Below are 18,456 nucleotides of genomic sequence, written 5' to 3'. Positions count from 1 at the left end.
CCAATAATTTTGAAAAGTTGACTCCTATGCTGTAGTCAGGTACTGGGCCCCAGCTAACTGGTCTAGCAACTCGTCCATCTGGGGCATCAGACAGGTGTGAGATACAGTACATTCATTAATCCTCCTGTAATCCACACAGAAGCGGGTTGTGCCACCTAGGAACCACAACTACAGGAGAAGCCCAGGGACTATGAGAATTCTTTATAACACCTAGGGCTAGGCATCTCATCAATCTCCTGCTTCATGTGCTATTCCACATAAGCAGATATTCCATAGACACTCTGCTTCAGCGGTGTATGCTCACCCATGTCTATATTGTGATTAGCCAAACGAGTAATTCCTGTTTTAGTAGAAAACACATCAGCATACTTTTGCAATACTGCTTCTAGCTTCTGTTTCTGAGTAGAGGTTAATTGCTCTCCCATTACAATTTGTTGTGTAGGTCCCTCTGGTAATGTCTCTGCTAGGAGGTCAGGTATGGATTCACTATCCTGACACTCTTCTGGTAAGCTGCACACAGCTAACACCACAGCTGTGCGATCTGATAGGTCTTTAACATATTCACATGAAAGGTATGCTGCTTTCTGCCTTGAGAGTCCATAGATATAACATAGTTTGTATCATTCAGGCACCGTATAACCTTGTAAGGTCCCACCCAGTTAGCCTGGTTTATTCTGATGTACTGGGAATAAATAAGTACCTGCTGGCCCTCATGAGACACTATTTTGGGCTTTACGATCATACCAGGACTTTTGCTTAGTTTGGACTGCCTGCAAGTTACCTCTGACAAAGCCTACAAGGTCTTCTAATTTCTGGCGTATACTGACTACAAACTCAATTACAGGTGTGTCAGAGGTGTCAACTTTCCCTCCTAATGTTCTCTTATTAGGTCAAGGGGTCCTCTCACCCTCAGGCCATAAAGCAGCTTAAATAGGAAGAACCCTGTAGACTCCTGGGGTACTTATCTGTATCCAAATAGTAGATAGGGCAAGTACTTTTCCCAGTCTCGGTCTCCCGACTCCACAAAAGTCTTTAACATTTATTTGTTACATTTATACCCCACATTTTCTATTTGCAGGCTCAATGTGGCTTACAAAGTACCGTAAAGGTGTTTGCCATTTCGGTTGATAACAAATACAAGATTGTGTTGTGGTCAATGTGGTAGAAGTGAATCAAGCGTCATGAGGTTCGAGGGGAAAGAGGAAAGTAAATTGTCCAGTACGATCATTGATTATGGTGTGTTGCTGGGTGTGAGGATTTATATTGACTCGGTGGGATAAGAATTTTGAAGAGGTAGGTTTTTAATGATTTCCTGAAGTTTAGGTGGTTATGTATTGTTTTCACTGCATATGGCAGTCCATTCTATAGTTGTGCGCTTATGTAGGAGAAGCTGGATGCATAAGTTGTTTTGTATTTTAGCCCTTTGCAGTTTGGGTAATGTAGGTTTAGGTATGATCGTGCTGAACCGAGTCTGTTTCTAGTTGGTAGATCTATGAGGTCTGTCATGTATCCTGGGACTACGCCGTAGATGATTTTGTGGACCAAAGTGCAGATTTTGAAGATGATCTATTCTTTGATTGGGAGCCAGTGCAGCTTTTCTCGTAGGGGTTTAGTACTTTCGAATCGTGTTTTACCATATATCAGTCTGGCTGCTGTGTTTTGGGCAGTCTGGAGTTTTTTTGTGAGTTGTTCTTTACATCCCGCGCAGATTCCGTTGCAGTAATCTGCATGGCTTACGACCATTGATTGTATTAGTTTACGAAAGGTATCCCTCGGGAAGAAAGGTTTTATTTGGTTGAGTTTCCACATTCAGTAGAACATTTTCTTATTATGGTTTTTACTTGGCTCTCGAGAGTGAGGTTGCGGTGTATTGTGATTATTTTTAGGTTCTCTGAAATAGGGAGTGTGTGTCCTGGGGTATTTATGGTTGCAGGTTTGTAGTTGTTGTGTTGAGATGAGAGGATAAGGCAGTGTGTTTTTTCAGTGTTCAGTTTCAGTTGGAATGGGTTTGCCCAAGAGTCCATGATGTTCAGGCCATCATTGATTTCACTGGTTATTTCAGTCAAGGCATGTCTGAAGGGAATGTAGATTGTGACATCATCTGCATAGATGAATGGGTTAAGACCTCGACTGGATAAGGACTTTGCCAGTGGGATCATCATCATGTTGAAGAGTATTGGTGATAATGGTGATCCTTGAGGTACTCCACAGGCTGCTTTCCACGGTGGTGATATGTTTGAATTTGATTTTACTTGGTATGTTCTGGTGGTTAGAAAGCCCTTGATCCACTTGAGTATGTTTCCAACAATCCCGAAGTGGCCAAGGAGTCTTAGTAGTATATTATGGTTTACCATGTCGAATGCGCTCGACATGTCAAATTGGAGGAGAAGTATGCTTTTACCTATGGCTATTTCCTGTTTGAATTTGGCCAGGAGAGTGACTAGGACAGTTTCGGTACTATGGTGGGAGCGGAATCCTGATTCTGAGTCATGTAGTATTGAGTACTTGTCCAAGTATTCCGTAAGCTGTTTGGTCACCAAGCTCTCCATCAATTTTACTACTAAAGGGATGGACGCAACATATGCTTAATGTCCCATTAAACCTCTCCACCAACCCATTAGTTTCACGGTGATATTATTTATTTATGGTTCATTTTACCCCACATTTTCCCACAAATGCAGGCACAATGTGGCTTACATGAATTACAAAAGAAAGAAGTACAATACATGAATTTTACAGAAGAATAAGTATACACCGCTAACAACAATTAGGATGACTAAACAGCAGAGTACTAATGGAGTATGTTTCTTCAAAAAGGAACGTTTTTCAGCAACTTCTTGAAAAGATGGTGATCAGCTTGCGATTTTAAGTGCAAAGGTAGAGCATTCCAAGTCTTCAGGCTGGAGTAGTGGAAAGACTTCACTCCACAGTGTGCCCACAGATTCTGGATCAGCTCAGACAAATTGTGTCCCTTGGTCTGAGAGTATTTCTTATGGATATCCTACCCGGGAAAATATTTCTAGCAGGGCAGAGGCAACTTTCTCTGCTTCTACTGAGGATAAAGCTACCACTTCAGGATATGTGGTAGCAAAGTCCACCACTGTCAATATATATCTTTTCCCAGTCTGGCTAGGGACAGCTAGAGGCTCCACTATATCCACAGCTATTCCCTCAAAGGCAAACTGATAATGGGTAAAGGTTTCAGGGGTGCTTGGTGGTCCATCTTGGGTCTTACCTACTCTTTGGCACGCATCACAGGTTCGATAATAGTCAGCCATGGTTCAAGATACTCCTGGCCAATAGACGTTTTGTGACAATCTAGTGTGTATGCGTGTCACCCTGATGTCCTGCTAGTGGAATCTTTTATTAATGACTAATTCCGAGCTATGGAGGATACTCTTACATCAAATGCTGTACAATTAATAATCCTCCTCTCACTTGTCGTTTACAATAGAGAATATCATTCATGTGCACCCAGAGTGTTCAACAGTGCTCCCCTGTCTTAGTTACTACTTTCAACCGACTGGGGGCCTCCACTCTCATCATCGGTTCCACACCACCTCCTGCTGGTTTTCTCTCTTCTCTTTACTTTCTTTCTTTTTTTTCTTTATTTTATTAGTATTTTTTAACACTTATCTGGGTTAGCTGTGTTGTACACTCGCGAGGGCCAAGGCTAGTGGAATGTCATGTGCAATCTGTAGGAGCTGTTCTCTGTACGCTTTGGGTATTATAAGCTGTTTGTCAGCTGTCCAGAGCCTGTTACCAGCTGATCAACGGGCTCAGTCTCTCTGTATAGCAAGCCCCCTTTCCACAGGATACAATCGTTACAAGTCTCATTTGTTGGCTGACCATCCCTCTGCTGCAGGGCTTCCAGGTCAGGATCAGTGTTGTGCTTCCTGAAAAGCATGTCTCTATACTATATCAGTATCTATATCTGGAAGGGTCTCTGGTGGTGACTGAAAAAACTGGGTCAACAGTCTGATCAATATGTATGTCAGTTAAGTCATGCTGTTCCATACTCACGGCCCCGGTCACCACAGGAACTGGTGCTGCTGGAAGCACTGGAGCATCTCCTCCTGGACCGGCTCAGGATCTGGAGAGGTGATCTCTGCTGCTTCTGCTTGTTGGGCCGCCCGAACCTGTCTATGGGTCACCACAGCGAAAATACTGACTCCGCTATCAAAGGAAATGTTCATTGGACCTGTGTCGGTCCCACACAGAATCTGAACTGGCATGTTTTTCATTATTCCTACTTCTCTGTATCCAGGCTTGGTACTCCAATCCAGGAATACTCGAGCAATGGGTACAGTCTCTCTGAATTCATTGGCTAACAGTACCTCTGCAGTGCGTCCTGGAAGAATAGCATCTTCCAGCACTAGCTCTGGTCAGAATAAAGTCATGCTAGAGTTAGTGTCCACAAGCTCAGATACCTGGGTCTGATTCACAGTTACTGGGGTGCTGTAGTGTTGTGGCAACCCATCTGCTTCCTTGCTTGATGAATGACCAGTAACTTCTGTGCTGTGGCGACAGCCTGTGCCCCCTTTGTGGGACTGAAGCCACCACGTAAGCCACCAGCTTTGGTGCAGGAACTGGAATACTTTTTAGTGCAGGCTTGGGATTATCTGGGCAACCTGATTTGAAGTGTCCTGTACGCCCATTCTGGTAAGAAGGACGTTCATGCCTAAAGTCTTTAGGTTTTTGGAGAACACCAAGTCTTTCTGAGGAATCTCATTGAGGCGGCAAACTTTTTCAAAGGCAGTTAGATATCCGTCTATGTCACCTCGGGTATCAAACAGCACAACAAGTTAGGCTCAATCCGGACTGTGGATCCTGACTCTGGCCTCGGCGCAGAGGTTGGGCTGGAGCATTGAATACAGGCATTTTCATCTCCAACTTCAGTTTCTGCAGCTGGAACTCCGGCTCCTCAAGCTGCTGTTGTTCCTCCTGTTCCTCTCACTGCTGCTTATCCAGCCGCTGCCGCTCTACCATGTTGATCTATCGGATCTCAGTGGGTGTGTGGCATCCCGGTGCTGCCAACTCATGGGCCTCTGCTCACAGGACTCTGGTCTCCCCACAAGGAGAACTCTGCACAGGTAGGTCCTGTCACTCTTCTCGCTGAGGTCATCCGGTCGCTCTTGTGTTAGGTCAGGCATATAAGTACATAAGTAGTGCCATACTGGGAAAGACCAAAGGTCCATCTAGCCCAGCATCCTGTCACCGACAGTGGCCAATCCAGGTCAAGGGCACCTGGCACGCTCCCCAAACGTAAAAAACATTCCAGACAAGTTATACCTAAAAATGCGGAATTTTTCCAGTCCACTTAATAGCGGTCTATGGACTTGTCCTTTAGGAATCTATCTAACCCCTTTTTAAACTCCGTCAAGCTAACCGCCCGTACCACGTTCTCCTGGCAACGAATTCCAGAGTCTAATTACACGTTGGGTGAAGAAAAATTTTCTCCGATTCGTTTTAAATTTACCACACTGTAGCTTCAACTCATGCCCTCTAGTCCTAGTATTTTTGGATAGCCGTGAACAGTCGCTTCACATCACCCGATCCATTCCACTCATTATTTTATACACTTCTATCATATCTCCCCTCAGCCGTCTCTTCTCCAAGCTAAAAAGCCCTAGCCTTCTCAGCCTCTCTCATAGGAAAGTCGTCCCATCCCCCACTATCATTTTCGTCGCCCTTCGCTGTACCTTTTCCAATTCTACTATATCTTTTTTGAGATACGGGAGACCAGTACTGAACACAATACTCCAGGTGCTGGTCGCACCATGGAGCGATACAACGGCATTATAACATCCGCCACACCTGGACTCCATACCCTTCCTAATAACACCCAACATTCTATTCGCTTTTCCTAGCCGCAGCAGCACACTGAGCAGAAGGTTTCAGCGTATCATCGACGACGACACCCAGATCCCTTTCTTGATCCGTAACTCCTAACGCGGAACCTTGCAAGACGTAGCTATAATTCGGGTTCCCTCTACCCACATGCATCACTTTGCACTTGTCAACATTGAACTTCATCTGCCACTTGCACGCCCAATCTCCCAGTCTCGCAAGGTCCTCCTGTAATCGTTCACATTCCTCCTGCGACTTGACGACCCTGAATAATTTTTCTGTCATCGGCGAATTTAATTACCCTCACTAGTTATTCCCATCTCTAGGTCATTTATAAATACATTAAAAAGCAACGGACCCAGCACAGACCCCTGCGGGACCCCACTAACTACCCTCCTCCACTGAGATACTGGCCACGCAATCCTACTCTCTGCTTCCTATCTTTCAACCAGTTCTTAATCCATAATAATACCCTACCTCCGATTCCATGACTCTGCAATTTCTTCAGGAGTCTTTCGTGCGGCACTTTGTCAAACGCCTTCTGAAAATCCAGATATACAATATCAACCGGCTCCCCATTGTCCACATGTTTGCTTACCCCCTCAAAAAAATGCATTAGATTGGTGAGGCAAGACTTCCCTTCACTAAATCCGTGCTGACTTTGTCTCATCAGTCCATGTTTTGTATATGCTCTGCAATTTTATTCTTAATAATAGCCTCCACCATCTTGCCCGGCACCGACGTCAGACTCACCGGTCTATAATTTCCCGGATCTCCTCTGGAACCCTTCTTAAAAATCGGAAGTAACATTGGCTACCCTCCAGTCTTCCGGTACTACACTCGATTTTAGGGACAGATTGCATATTTCTAACAGTAGCTCCGCAAGTTCATTTTTTAGTTCTATTAATACTCTGGGATGAATACCATCAGGTCCCGGTGATTTACTACTCTTCAGCTTGCTGAACTGACCCATTACATCCTCCAAGGTTACAGAGAATTCGTTTAGTTTCTCCGACTCCCCCGCTTCAAATATTCTTTCCGGCACCGGTGTCCCCCCCCAAATCCTCCTCGGTGAAGACCGAAGCAAAGAATTCATTTAATTTCTCCGCTACGGCTTTGTCCTCCCTGATCGCCCCTTATCACCTTTTTCGTCCAGCGGCCCAACCGACTCTTTGGCCGGTTCCTGCTTTTAATGTATCTAAAAAATTTTTACTATGTATTTTTGCTTCCAACGCTAATTTCTTCTCAAAGTCCTTTTTTGCCCTCCTTATCTCCGCTTTGCATTTGGCTTGGCATTCCTTATGATCTATCCTGTTACTTTCAGTTGGTTCTCTTCTCCACTTTCTGAAGGATTGTTTTTTGGCTCTAATGATTTCCTTTATCTTACTGTTTAGCCACGCCGGCTGACGTTTAGTCTTTTTTTCCCTTTTTTCTAATACGTGGAATATATTTGTCCTGAACCTCCAGGATGGTGTTTTTAAACAGCATCCACGCCTGATGCAAGTTTTTTACTCTGCGAGCTGCTCCTTTCAGTCTTTTTTTCACCATTTTTCTCATTTTGTCGTAATCACCTTTTCTATAGTTAAACGCTAGCGTACTTGATTTCCTAGTTTCACTTCCTTCAATGCCAATATCAAAACCGATCTTATTATGATCACTGTTATCAAGCGGCCCTCGTACCGTTACCCCCTGCACTAGATCATGAGCACCACTAAGGACTAAGTCTAGTATTTTTTCCTTCTCTTGTCAGCTCCTGAACTAGCTGTTCCATGAAGCTGTCCTTGATTTCATCAAGAAATCTTATGTCCCTTGCGTGTACAGATGTTACATTAACCCAGTCTATATGCGGGTAATTGAAATCCCCCATTATTATTGTGTTGCCCAGTTTGTTTGCGTCCCTGATTTCCTTTAACATTTCCGCATCCGTCTGTTCGTCCTGGCCAGGCGGACGGTAGTACACTCCTATCACTATCCTTTTCCCCTTTGCACATGGAATTTCAATCCACAGTGATTCCAAGGAGTGTTTTGTTTCCTGCAGAATTTTCAATCCATTTGATTCAAGGCTCTCGTTAATATACAATGCTACCCCTCCACCAATCCGATTCACCCTATCACTACGATATAATTTGTACCCCGGTATCTGGTATCTAAGGGCTGCTACCAGTCACCATCAGTACCCTGCTAATCTCCTAACAATACCAAATAAAACACTGAACAGGAAAGGGACCCTGTTACTGCTGCACTCGTTCACTGTGCTCTGTCTCTGGAGGTTATAGGTTTAAAAAAAAAACCCAAAAACTCTGAACCTCTCAGTGGATGGTGACCCTCACGCCACACACTAAGCTTGACAATCCCACCATGCTACCACCAAAAAAGAAGGCCAAAGGTCTGTCACGAAACGCCTAGCACCCGCCTGGGGTTAAACCTGTGGCCACCTGGAGGGTCTTTCCCCACCACTGCTCAGGCCTGGGCACGTGCTCTACACTAGAACCCTCCTACCACCAACTGGGTCCCGCTTGCCTCTGGGCTAGTCTCTCTCATTTTATTCCCTGGTGATTTCTAGGACCTTGGGGCCACACTCCAGGTGTCCCACAGTTCTTAGAAAGCACCCACAGACCCCAAAACACATACAAGGATTCTTAGTCAGTCCAGGACAGTAGAGTAAAACTAAAAAAGGTTTATTGTCACAGAACTTGAACAGTGAACAGAAAAAGGTGAAATCAGCAGACAGTAACATGTCATTGAATATGGATCAATTATAAAACTATCTAAACATTTGTTTACTACCTGGGGAGTTCAGGACCTGTAGCTGCTCACAGGTGATAAAACATAACTGCTCACAGAAGCCTCAGTAAAGAGATCTTTCTCTCTCCACTCTCTGGCTGAGACTGTGGAAAATCCAGTACCTTCAGGCTAGATTTGAAATCCAGGGCCAATCAGAGCCCAGGGCATCAATTTTGAAAATAGATGCCCAATGGTACTGCAGATTGCCTTTCCATAAGCTGAAACTAGAAGAGAGAAAGTCTTTCTGCAACAACTGTAAAACTCAAAACAAGCGTCATCTGCTGGCCAATCAGGAGAAATACACTTCATGAAATAATACAGTTTTCAGGCTTAGAAATCCACTGTTTCATCACATGTGTATCTTGCCATGCAAAACTGAGAGGAAGATGTCAGCCCTTCAATATCTGAGGCAGCAGTAAACAAGTAAAGCATTGTTTTATCTACAGAAATACTTTTGAAAATTACACTGCGTGGAACAATTTTAAAAAGGTATTCCCCACCGGTTAAAGTCACTTTAAGAATTGATCCTGAACTGTGCCAGACAAAGGAGTGGTGCTATATCTATAAAGTATGCATTGAAGGTCTTGTAGGTACATATGTATCTGTGGGACCCACTGGTGTGGTTTGTGTGATAACTAATTCTCTCTCCTTCTGGCTGAGGAGAGAGAGGGAGGGAAAGGACTATAAATGCTACCTGTATAGAATCCTTAGCACCTGCCAATCCAAGCCATAGAAGACAGGAATGAGAACAAAACCAGTCTCCCCCACATGGAAGTGCACAGTGTGGGCATTCAGCCTTTGGATCTTCCAGAATATATAAAAAGCACGACATACAATGTTATCTTTAAACATAAAGGGCTGCATTTTCAGCTGGTGTAGTTACCAATATGTGCTGAGGTTTAACTTAATCCATATATTTAGCACCAGCATCCTCTTCATTTTCATATTTGGCGGTCTCAGTATAGAATGCTTTGCCTCTCTCAATAAGACAGTTGAATGAATATTTAATTAGTGTTTAAGAAAGCAGTTAAATCTGTTTTTATTTCAGGAGTATCTGTTGTCAAAGCCTTGATCTGCTTTTGGTTTACTGAGAGGGGCATAACCAAAAGGGACACCCCAAGTTTTGATGAGGACATCCTTGCAAAGTGTCCCGATGGAGGGGCGGGGAACCCCATATTATCGAAACAAGATGGACGTTCATCTTTCGTTTTGATAATACGGTTGGGGATGCCCAAATCCTGAAATTTAGGTCGTCCTTAAGAGATGGTCGTCCCTAGACTTGGTCATTTCTGATTTTCGGCAATAATGGAAACCAAGGACACCCATCTCAGAAACGACCAAATCCAAGCCCTTTGGTAGTTGGAGGAGCCAGCATTCATAGTTAACTGGTCCCCCTCACATGCCAGGACACCAACCGGGCACCCTAGGGGGCACTGCAGTGGACTTCAGAAATTGCTCCCAGGTACATAGCTCCCTTACCTTGTGTGCTAAGCCCCCCAAATCCTCCCCCCCAAAACTCACTACCCACCACTGTACACCACTAACATAGCCCTTATGGGTGAAGGGGAGCACCTACATGTGGGTACAGAGGGTTTCTGGTGGGTTTTGGAGGGCTCACATTTACCACCACAAGTGTAACAGGTGTGGGGGGGGGGGGGGGGGGGGGATGGGCCTGGGTCCGCCTGCCTGAAGTGCACTGCACCCACTAAAACTGCTCCAGGGACCTGCATACTGCTGTCATAGACCTGAGTATGACATTTGAGGCTGGCATAGAGGCTGTCAAAAAATATTTTTAAAGATTTGTTTTGATGGTGGGAGGTGGTTAGTGACCACTGGGGAGTAAGGGGAGGTCATCCCCGATTCTCTCTGGTGGTCATCTGGTCAGTTCGGGCACCTTTTTGTGCCTTGATCGTAAAAAAAAAACCAGGACCAGGTAAAGTTGTCCAAGAGCTCATCAGGAACGCCCTTTTTTTTCCATTATGGGGTCGAGGACGTCCATGTGTTAGGCATACCCAAGTCCCACCTTCACTACACTTCCAACATTCCCCCATGAACTTTGGTCGTCCCTGCGACAGAAAGCAATTAGGGACGCCCAAAATCGGCTTTCGATTATACCAATTTGGGCGACCCTGTCAGAACGACGCCCATCTTCCCATTTATGTCGAAAGATGGGCATCTTTCTCTTTCGAAAATGAGCCTATGAATGAACTAAAGTATGGTGTAATTTTCAGGGCTGGTTTTAATCCTATTTCCTCTTAGTTTGTTATCTGCGATGAGCTGAATAGGTATTCTGCAGGCTATAAGAACCAAGTGGTTCTGATTATAGAGACCGACCAGTGACTAAGTAGGCACTATTTAGTTTAGGCCTGCTATTTATCAGGCCTAAACTGAAAGGATAAATTATCCATTTAGTGGTGGACTATATTTATTTATGACATTTATATCCCGCATTAGCCCAAGTAGAACTCAGGTTCAATGTGACTTACATAACAATTAGAAAAGCACGAACATGTTCAAAACATATTAACAGAAAGTAAAATATGTCATATAATATTAGATCTGAAAACTTGTTAGGAACATATGTAATTAAATATGATTTAGGGTAGATAATTGAAATATAGAGGAAAAAGGTAAAGGGCTACGATTAACTGGGATGTACAGGAGTAGTGGGAGGTGGGATGAGGTAAAAATTAATGTCATGAGTTTATTTGAGAAGAGTGCTTACTTCCTTAAAGGCTGGACTGAAGAAGTGAGTTTTCAACAGACTTCGGAATAACAAATAATCATTGGTGCATTTGATGGTTCCACATTTTAAGTGCCTTGATATGAAAAGTTAGCAGTATGGATTGTTTTGTAGGCTTCTTTCTTACAATTCAGGAAATGTAGAATAAGGCATTCTCTAGATGCAGGGCCGTGCTAACCCGGTAAGCGAGGTAAGCATGGCAGGGGGGCGCTTCCCTCTGGGGGGCGCCGCCGCACCATGCTCACCTCGCTCGCCCTCTCGCAACATCCCTTTTCTTTTTTTTTCTTTTTAAATTTACCTCCGTGGTGGCGGTTCCGGCAGCGCAGCGTCAGGGAAGGAGGCGGCGCTCCCGACGTCTCTAGCCTTCCCTTCGCTGTGTTCGCCTTCTTCTGACGTTTACTGACGTCAGAAGAAGGCGGAACATAGCGAAGGGAAGGCTAGACGTCGGGAGCGCGCGCCTCCTTCCCTGACGCTGCGCTGCCGGAACCGCCACGGAGGTAAATGTAAAAAGAAAAAAAAAAGAAAAGGGATGTTGGGGGGCGAGACGAGGGTGGCAGTTGAACAATGGGAGCGGTGAGGGCAGGGGAAGAAACGACAGCATGGATGCGAAGGGGGGGGCATGGAAACGAAGGGGGGGGGGGGGGGAGAGAAGAGGGCGGGCCAGGCTGGGACATGGGAGAGAGAGGAGCATGGATGCGAGGGGGGGTCCATGGAAGGGAGAGAGGGGACTTGCTGGAAAAGGATGACTGGAGGGGCCGGGACAGAGGAGCATGGATGGGCATGATTGGGAGGGCAGGGCTCAGGGAGAGAGGGGAATTGCTGGAAAGGGATGAATGGATGGGGCAGGGGACAGAGGAGCATGGATGGGCATGGATTGGGAGGGCAGGGCTCAGGGAGAGAGGGGAATTGCTGGATAGGGATGAATGGAGGGGACAGATGGGCATGGATGGATAGGAGTGCAGGGCAGGGCTCAGGGAGAGAGGGGAATTGCTGGATAGGGATGAATGGAGGGGGGCAAGGTGACAGAGGAGCATGGATTGGGAGGGCAGGGCTCAGGGAGAGAGGGGAATTGCTGGAAAGGGATGGAGGGGGCAGGGGACAGAGGAGCATGGATGGGCATGGATTGGGAGGGCAGGGTCAGGGAGAGAGGATAAATGCTGGACATAGAGGGGAGGGAAGAGAGATGAAGGAGATGAAATGAGGGAAAAAGGAAGAGAGGAGAAAACTGCACATGGATGAAGAAAATAGGCAGAAGCTGAGGACCAGAAATGAAGAAGAAAGGAGGAAGGAAAGAAATAAATGGAAAGGAAGCCCTGGAAAAGAGGGAGTTAAGAGGACAGACAGCAGCAGAATCAGATACTGGGCCAGCATGATCAGAAAAAGAAAGTCACCAGACAACAAAGGTTAGAAAAAAAATCATTTTATTTTCATTTTAGTGTTTGGATATGTCCACTTTGAGAATTTACATCTGCTATCTTATTTTGCAATGTATAGCAATTTCTTTCTAAGAATATTGCTGACAATCCTGTCAGTGTGGCAAGTGGTGAGCGATCATTTTCACGGGGGGGGGGGGGGGGGGCCCCCCGCCGCCGCCAACTGATAGTCTGCAGGGGGGGTGCCAAACTGATAGGCTGCAGGGGGCCGCCAGAGACCTAGGCACGGCCCTGTCTAGATGATTTAGAGGCATACGTGAGGGTAATTCAATGAGGTTGTTATGTATATTGAGGACGAACCATACAATTTTTTGTTGAATGAAGGTACATAGCTGAATGATATTCTATCTTTATAGCAGCCAGTGCAAATCATAAAGAAGGGGGGTTGCTTGGTGAAGAGTGGTGATTTGTAGTCGTAGTAGTCTGAATATGAGACGTGCGGTAGTGTTTTTGAGCAGTTTGTAGTTTTTTTAGGAGATCCCCTTTAAGTCCTGCGTAAATAGAGCTGCACTAATCAAATTTTGTTAGGACTAGGGCTTGAACAGGGGTACAGAAGACTGATTTGCGAAGAATGGTCTTAGTCTCCCTCAATTTCCATAATGAACTGAAGACACGAAATCACTTTGGAAAATGTGGTTATCTAGAGTGAGGAATTGATCAACTGTGACCCTTAAGATTTTCATAGCGGAGTCAAGGGGATATATGATGTTCTCAATGGTAAGTGATTTAAGATTTATAGCGTGATGAGGATTAGTAACTATTTAAGAATTTTGTTTTATTGGTGTTGAGTTTTAATTTGAAATTGGATGGCCAAGGACTCCATTAGAGAGATACCTAATCTGATGATATGAGTAATTTCATGTATTCTTTAGTGAATGGAATATAGATGGTAACATCATCTGCATAAATGAATGCTGGGAGACCATTTTAGTCCAGTAAATTGCCTATTGGAATCAACATGATGTTAAATAGGATGGGAGACAATGGAGAGCCCTGGGCCACTCCACAAACAGGGGACCATGCTGATTAAATTGTACCTGATTGTTTCACTTGGTATGATCTAGAGCTTAGGAAGCCTGAGAAACATTTTAACACAGCTCCACAGATTCCGTAATGGTCAAGGATGTTTAGAAGGATATTATGATCAATAGTGTCAAAGACACTGGACATATCAAATTGGAATATTAATATTTTATTACCAAGGCTAAGTTCTAATCTAAATTTAGCTAGGCAGGTAGTAAGAACAATTTCAATACTGTCAGAAGGTCTAAAACCGGATTGTGAGCTATGTAAAATGAAGTGAAGTTGGAGATAGTCCATTAGTTGGTGCGTGACTAAACTGCTCCATTACCTTTACCAATAATGGGATTGAAGCCACTGGTCTGTGGTTACAGACTACACTTAGGCTGGTTTGGGTATTCTTCGGTATGGGAGTCAAATAATGTTGCCATTTTGAAGGGGGAATAGGCTCCAGAGACAGCATTAAAGTTATGTTTTAGTACAATAGCTTTGAGTAATTAGGGGCTGTTTTTAGAAGGTAACTAGAACAGTTATCAAGTAGGCATTTTGTGATTTAGCATATTTGTGAAGAGTGCCATCTGACTTGATCGTTGTAAGTAGGTGAAAGGGTGACCAGATTGTCTGCTTGGAAGAATAGTGAAGGATGATGTAGATTAAGAAACGATCTATTGATGTTATGGAGTTATTTAGTTCTTGTCTTATTTTAGTTATTTTCTGCTCAAAATTGACGCCAATTGATCAGCTGTTGGAGTGGGTTCATTTGTAGTAGTTACAGTTTGAGTATTCAATAGCTCATTTAGTAGTGTGTAAAGTTTCATGGATTAACATTTTTTGCCTACAAGTTTTGAATTGTAAGTGGTTTTTGCTTTGATAATCATGCTCTTGTACAATTTTAGGAGTTTTTTCCAATTAGTCCGTTGTTCATTGGATTTGTGTTTGATCGAAATTCTGACTATAGCAAAATAAACAGATTAATTTGTGGTACTGCCTTCATTCATCCCCTAATCTGGCCCACAATTATATGAAATATTATCAGTGATTTAAATGACCCAATACTATCTGTGTACTTTCTAAATAATTATGGATCACTGAGCTATCTGTGGTCATCCAGCAGCCAAACACATAACTCCCTTTGAGGCTCATTTTCAAAGCACTTAGCCTCCCAAAGTTCCATAGAAACCTATGGAACTTAGCCTCCCAAAGTGCTTTGAAATATGCCTCTTTGTATACTGGTCCAAAAGTTGCTGAAATAATTTAAAATTCATAATGAAGTAGTTGCACAAATAGACGCTTATGTAGAAAGTTGTCATGGTCATTTACATCAGCAACTGACATGGTATAATTGGGCGCACCTAAATATTTGCACGTAAATGCCAACTTGTGCTCGTATTCTTCATGGCAATTACATGGCTGATATAGAATTTGCACTTAGTACACAGAGTTCTAGCACCTAAATTTTGGCAACCTTTTCTGAATTACTCTCTTTGTGTGTCTGTACTAATTACAACCAGAGTTAACATACGCTAATGAACATTTCTACATGGGAATTGCAGAGGACATGCCCCAACAGTTTCCACACTGTCTTTGTACTTAGTGCACCTTAAGTTTTGTTATCAAGGTGTGGTATGTGCAAAACTTACCACGCTTTAGTAAAAGATCCCCTAAGCTAGGTGCTAAATGCAGAAGATCAGTGCTAAGTACCAACATTTCTCCCTCACCTAAACTCCACAGACTTTTTAGGTGCTTAAATTTAAGTGGCTGCTACAAATAAAGTACCAAAAATTAGGTTGCTTGCCTTAGTGAATTTTGAAAGAGACCCATTTAGGAGTGTGACTCTCAAAGTTAGGTCGTAGACCTTCCTAAAATTGATCCTATTTACTTTACAGTACTTCTAGTTTCTTGAACTCTCACAAATTCACTTAAAAACTGCAAAATTTCATATACCCTCAAAGAAACAATTACTTGATAAACACAAGTAGTAAAGTAATTAGAAATACACAGTGAGGATAGTAAATGTAATGCTTATGTAAACTGCATAGATCTGCAATGATATGCAGTATATGAAGCTTAAATAAACTCTGAACTATTGCTTTTTTTGCAATCATACAGTCTATATAACTACACCTCTATGCTTACAAAGATTAAGCACTAGCCTCCTCATGCTATAATAGATCACCTAAAGTTAGGTGCCAATTACACACATAAGTTAAGAACACTAGCATTTATGGGCAAGATTATTAAAAGTTGTGTGTGTCAGTGTTAGCTGGGCGCTAAGTGGTATTTTATAACTTTAGCATGCAACTCACTTAGGGCCAGATTCTATACAGTGTGAGAAATTGGCGGTGATAAAATTTCATACTAAGCACTATTCTATAATCGGTGCTCTTAGTTGGGTGCCATTTATAGAATCGCATTTGGAGGCTGGGATCTGCACCCAATTTTAAGCGCAAGGATTTACACCAAGTAAAACCTGGTGAAAATTCTCAGGCTTAAATTACGCATGGATCTTCCTATTTTACAAAACTGTAAATTCCAGGAATGTCCCCGATTCTGCCCATGCCCCTCCCATGGCTGTACCCCATTTTTGAAATCTGTGTGAACAAATATGCATGTAAATGTTAATTAATGTCACTAATTGATTAGTGCTCAATTATTGGCGCTAAGTAGCTTGTTATTCAATTACTCACGGAAATTGGGTGCGTGCCCAAATTTCCACACACAATTTTGAGCACCATATATAGAATTACACCATTAATGTGTAAATGCAAAGGGTCATGCACAGGGAGAGATACATGGGTGGGTCCCATATTTACATACATAACTTACAGAATGCTGTAAGTTATGAGCTAAAGTGCCAGATTTAAGCACGCACATTTACATCTACTATTAACATGGCATAAGTGGGTCACCTAAATGTTGCTACGTAAGCGGTCACTTACACTAGTATTCTATAACAGAATTTGAGCAACCAGATGCCATTATAAAATAAGCGCTTAGCACACTGCACCTTGGCACCTTCTATTGATGACCTTTATTTAATTAAGCCCTAATTCTTTAGGAATACATGCCTTAGTGTTCAACTGGCAACTCTCACATTTATTATCTAGATAAGATCCATGCCACTGTAATTTTATGCAATTTCTGTCTGAAATAAGAGTCATATGATCATACAAATAGCTCCAAAGACCTAACCTATTCAGAACAATGACAGAAAAGAACTAATACATACCCTGTTCTGATGAGCCTCCAGCTTGATAAAGGAGCATTTGCGGAGATCTCCACTTATGTCGGCAAAGGTTTGTGGACTTGTTTGATTATCTCGATCATGTGCTGCAAGGGTTCGTACAAGCTGTTGAGAAGCCCACTGTCTCTGCTGTGAGGACAACCTTGAAGAGAGGCAGCATGCTGCTAAAGCATTAGCCAACTCCAAAGGGCCTATAGCAGAAGGATCATAGGAAGGATGGGCATACAAATGGGCAATTAACCTGCTCAAACAAAACAATGAGACAACACCCAAATGAATACTAGTAAACAAACTATTAAAATGGTATCACCCACATTCTTTGATTAAAAAGAATGAAACATATACTGGAAATTCAAGAAAGTTAAAAAGTTGTAATCATGGAAGTCACTTGTTTTACATGATCAGTTGCGGTGTCGCACTGCTTTTCCTTTTTTTTAAATCTTGTGGGTTGGAGGGAGGGGGAGAAGTAGTCCACATTTCTAAGGGTAGCCAGAAGTATAAGTCTGCTACAGGCTTTTCCAAATTATTGGTTGCATAGGCTTTTCTAAATTACAAGTGAACCTCAATATCAGCTATACTTCACTATACATACTGTGTGCCTTTGATTTTTTACTTAGAAATATGTATTAATATTAAATACCTTCTGGTTTAGCAAAATAATGCAAGTCAGCAAAGATATAATGAACAAATAAAAGACACCATAACCATACATTATGCTGTAACAGAGTACATACAGGTTATCTTGCTTTGAGAGCAGACTGTACATTAGACTGTGACTCCTGGAGGTAATGTGATCGTTTATTTTTGTGTGTGTTTTACATTGTAAACTACTTTGGTCTGAGTATAAATCGTTTATATAAATAAATTATATAAGATTGTCTACAAGACTAGATAAAGGTAATTTTATTCACTGTCATATAAAACTCACAGAAAATTTGTCTTTAGGATGATGCGAGCCTTTCAGATGTGTATCTTGCATGAGCCATTAAGCACTGTATGGTTCCACCTGAGGAAACTGCAAACAGTATGACACAGGCAGCAGCTAGCAAGGATAAAGCTTTACTTTCCTGTCTGATGGGGGCAGGAAGGAATGGGTGTTGAGAAGATGAGCCCATCTTAGTTCTCTCTAACTTGCACTGTAAAACAGTCTTTAGGCCTTGCAATACAACTGCCATACTGTCCCTCCTGCTACATGGCCCATTACAGTTGCTGCAACACAAAGTAGAGGGTGATTCACGACTCTAAAGACGGGAATAGTAAATGAACAGTGTGAGGATGGCATTGCCTTTGAACCTCGCTACTCTTTGACTGAATTGCCCTTTAGCTGGCAATATCCTTTTGCTGTGTATACACTTACACACACATTACATAAGGTACCATAC

General features: G+C 43.0%; 1 protein-coding gene across 1 annotated transcript in view; it reads right to left on the bottom strand.

Moving 5' to 3' along the window:
* The window catches only part of HERC1 (HECT and RLD domain containing E3 ubiquitin protein ligase family member 1), a 736,289-nt gene that overhangs the window by 168,292 nt on the left and 549,541 nt on the right, over positions 1–18,456 (bottom strand). The window contains exon 52 of the mRNA XM_030188195.1: positions 17,060–17,265. Coding sequence (XP_030044055.1) covers positions 17,060–17,265 — 206 coding nt within the window. The remainder of the gene's footprint in view (positions 1–17,059; positions 17,266–18,456) is intronic.

This window comes from Microcaecilia unicolor, chromosome 1 (assembly GCF_901765095.1).
Source record: "Microcaecilia unicolor chromosome 1, aMicUni1.1, whole genome shotgun sequence".
Lineage (NCBI taxonomy): Eukaryota > Metazoa > Chordata > Amphibia > Gymnophiona > Siphonopidae > Microcaecilia > Microcaecilia unicolor.
The sequence above is the reverse complement of the archived record's forward strand: the minus strand, read 5'-3'. Positions and strand labels throughout refer to the sequence as shown.